This window comes from Nymphaea colorata, unplaced genomic scaffold (assembly GCF_008831285.2).
Source record: "Nymphaea colorata isolate Beijing-Zhang1983 unplaced genomic scaffold, ASM883128v2 scaffold0113, whole genome shotgun sequence".
Lineage (NCBI taxonomy): Eukaryota > Viridiplantae > Streptophyta > Magnoliopsida > Nymphaeales > Nymphaeaceae > Nymphaea > Nymphaea colorata.
Window position 1 is genome coordinate 1 of NW_022204619.1, and position 2,807 is coordinate 2,807.

General features: G+C 54.9%; 1 protein-coding gene across 1 annotated transcript; it reads left to right on the top strand.

Annotated features, from left to right (window-relative positions):
* Positions 1 to 59: 59 nt before the first annotated feature.
* On the top strand, positions 60 to 2,541 carry LOC116268102 (uncharacterized; the record flags this gene model as incomplete). Its single annotated transcript, XM_031649909.1, is given in 5 exon segments — positions 60 to 412; positions 745 to 1,299; positions 1,302 to 1,430; positions 1,433 to 1,778; positions 1,781 to 2,541. Coding segments are annotated over 5 exon segments (2,144 nt in total), but the record flags the coding sequence as incomplete, so codon positions are not given.
* Positions 2,542 to 2,807: the final 266 nt, after the last annotated feature.

The following is a 2,807-nucleotide window of genomic DNA, read 5'->3' on the forward strand; positions in this document are numbered from 1 at the left end:
CGTCGCCGGGGTGGATGCAGGGCCTGCCCTTCTTCACCCGCTCCTTGGCCTCCTCGTAGGGCAAGTTGTAGCTGCTGATGAGGTAGGCGATCACGAAGGAACTGCTCCTGGACACGCCCGCGTAGCAGTGCACCAGAACTCCTCCCTTGCGCCTGCCCTCGGCGACCAGCCGGACGACCTCGTCGAGCAGCTAGACGGGAAGCTTCTGCTGCTTGTTGTCGTGGATGTCGTAGAAGTGGTGGTCGACGTCCTCCTGCAGCTTCTACTTGTTGGGCATGGCCTCAGTGCCGATCGAAATTATCGTGCGTATCTTGTTCGGCTTGAGGATGGAGAGGTCCACTGCCGAGTTACAGTCCCCCAGCACCAGCGCTCCCAGCTCGTCCCTCTCCGGCAGGATCACGTTCCCCGGCAGGTATTTATTAATCTTCTTGCTCATCATTATATTTATGAGCCTCGGTGCAACCGACGTCCTTCTTCAAAGGAAACCCGATGCTTGCTTCCTGGTGGGCGGGTGAAGCAATTCTGGTTGATAATTATGACGGCAATCCTACGGGTGGAATGCCCTCTTTAATTTATTTAAAATTGAATGTAAGACGATAACCTGGAGGAGCTGGAGCAGAGGGAGGAGGAAGAGGAGTCGCCCGAAATCATCCCGCCCGTCATCCCGCAATAGCCGCAGCAGAGCAGCGAGCCAGCCGAGGGAGAGTGGTTCGGCATCAATAAATCGCTCTACCGCTTCAATAGCAAAAACGATCTCTACATCAAAACGTAATTTACACCTTAGTAAGCGGTCTGGATTACCAGCTGCTGCCGGGCAACCCTGAGTTCCTGTAGCCTGAGAACGAGGAGAGCTACCCAGTCTTCGAGCCCAAGCAGTATATTCTCGAGTAGGCTATTAAGAAGGATATCCAAATCATCATCTTCATGAACACGCTGCTCAACAAGATCGTATACGACCAGCAGGACGCGCCCCTCAGCAAGGGCATCGACCCCAAGGCCCACGGAGTCGACATGCTGCCCTTCTACGTCCCCGCCTCCGAAAACGACACCACGCTGGTCTTCGAGGCGAGGTTCTAGACGGGCAACCTGCGCAGGGCCATCCAAATCCTGGAATTCGAGTACCAGATCATCCTGAGGGCCGACTGGAACACCACTTCCCACACGCAGTGGTACTATTTCTCAGTGGCCAACACCCGCAAGGACGTGGAGTACAAGTTCATGATCATCAACCTGATGAAGCCGGACAGCCTCTACAACAGCGGCATGAAGCCTCTCTTCTACTCCGAGAAGCAGGCCAAATAAAAAAGTAAGGGTGGCACTATCAAGACATCGGCTGGTACAGGGACGGCTACGATATCTGCTACTACCAGAACAACCTGAAGCGCAAGAACGGCGACTTCTTCCACACCCTCACCTTCTCCGTCAAGTTTCCGTGTACCGCCTGCCTTAGAAAGACGACTGCGATACCGTCTACATCGCCCACTGCTACCCCTACACCTACTCGCGCCTGCAGAACTTCCTCAAGGAGGTGGAGACGGACCCCAAGCGGAAGCACCTGGTGCAGAGGAAGACCCTGTGCCAGAGCGTGGCCGGCAACAACTGCGACTACCTCATCATCAGCGACTTCAACAACGGCAAGGAGAAGAAGGGCGTGTTCCTGACGTCGCGGGTGCACCCCGGCGAGCCCATGTCCTCCTACGTCATCGAGTACATCATCGAGTACCTGCTGAGCAACTCCAACATCGCCAAGATCCTCAGGGAGAACTTCATCTTCAAAATCGTCCCATGCTCAATCCCGACGGAGTCATCATCGGCAACTACCGCTGCAACCTCAGCCTGGTAGACCTCAACCGCCAGTGGATCGACCCCAACAAGAAGTTCCACCCCACCATCTACCACACCAAGCAGCTCATCAAGCGCATGAAGGAGGAGAGGGACTTTGTCCTCTACTGTGACTTCCACGGCCACTCACGCAAGAAGAACTGCTTCATGTACGGCTGCAACAAGGACGCTTCCAAGAAGGAACAGATCTTCCCCGCCATCGTCAAGACCAACTGCAACACCTTCTCCTTCAAGGACTGCTGCTTCCTCATCCAGAAGGACAGGGAAGGCGCCTCCAGGGTAAACCCACTCGCTACGCAGATCGCCCTCTGGAAGGAACTCAACATCACCAACTGCTTCACCTTCGAGATCTCCTTCTGCGGACCAGACACCGGCAAGTACGAGTTTCGCCACTTCAACCTCTCCAACTACAGGGACATGGCCGACAAGTTCTGCGAATCGCTCTACGACTTCTCCGAGCCCGAGTCCGCGAAGGTGGCGCAGGCCATCAGCGACCTCGAGCAGAACATCCTGCGCAACGACAAGAACGACGACGACTCGGGCGGCGACGACTCGGACTACGAGACGATGGACGTGCCGCCTCCGAACAGGGGCGAGAGCAAGGGCAAGGAGGAGATAAAGCCGTCGTCGGGGAACAACCAGATGATCATCAAGAAGAAAATCGCCCCCGTCAACCTGCAGGTCAAGAAGAAGAAGTGATACCTTATCCATTAAGTCGCACACTATCAGCCATCCTCAGTGCATCATCCGATTATAATTTAAAGTTGACTCAATTTCCGCCTGAGAACAGCATACTCGCGAGTCATTTCTATAAAAGTGGGCAATTACAAGATGGCTGATAATAATACCACTGCAAGACTCATCCCGCCATTCAGATGATAGCCAGCAGCCAACTCAATCCGCACGTCACTGCAGACATCGCCACCAACCTCCTCAGCAGCGTCAGCCACTCCGACAACGCAGCC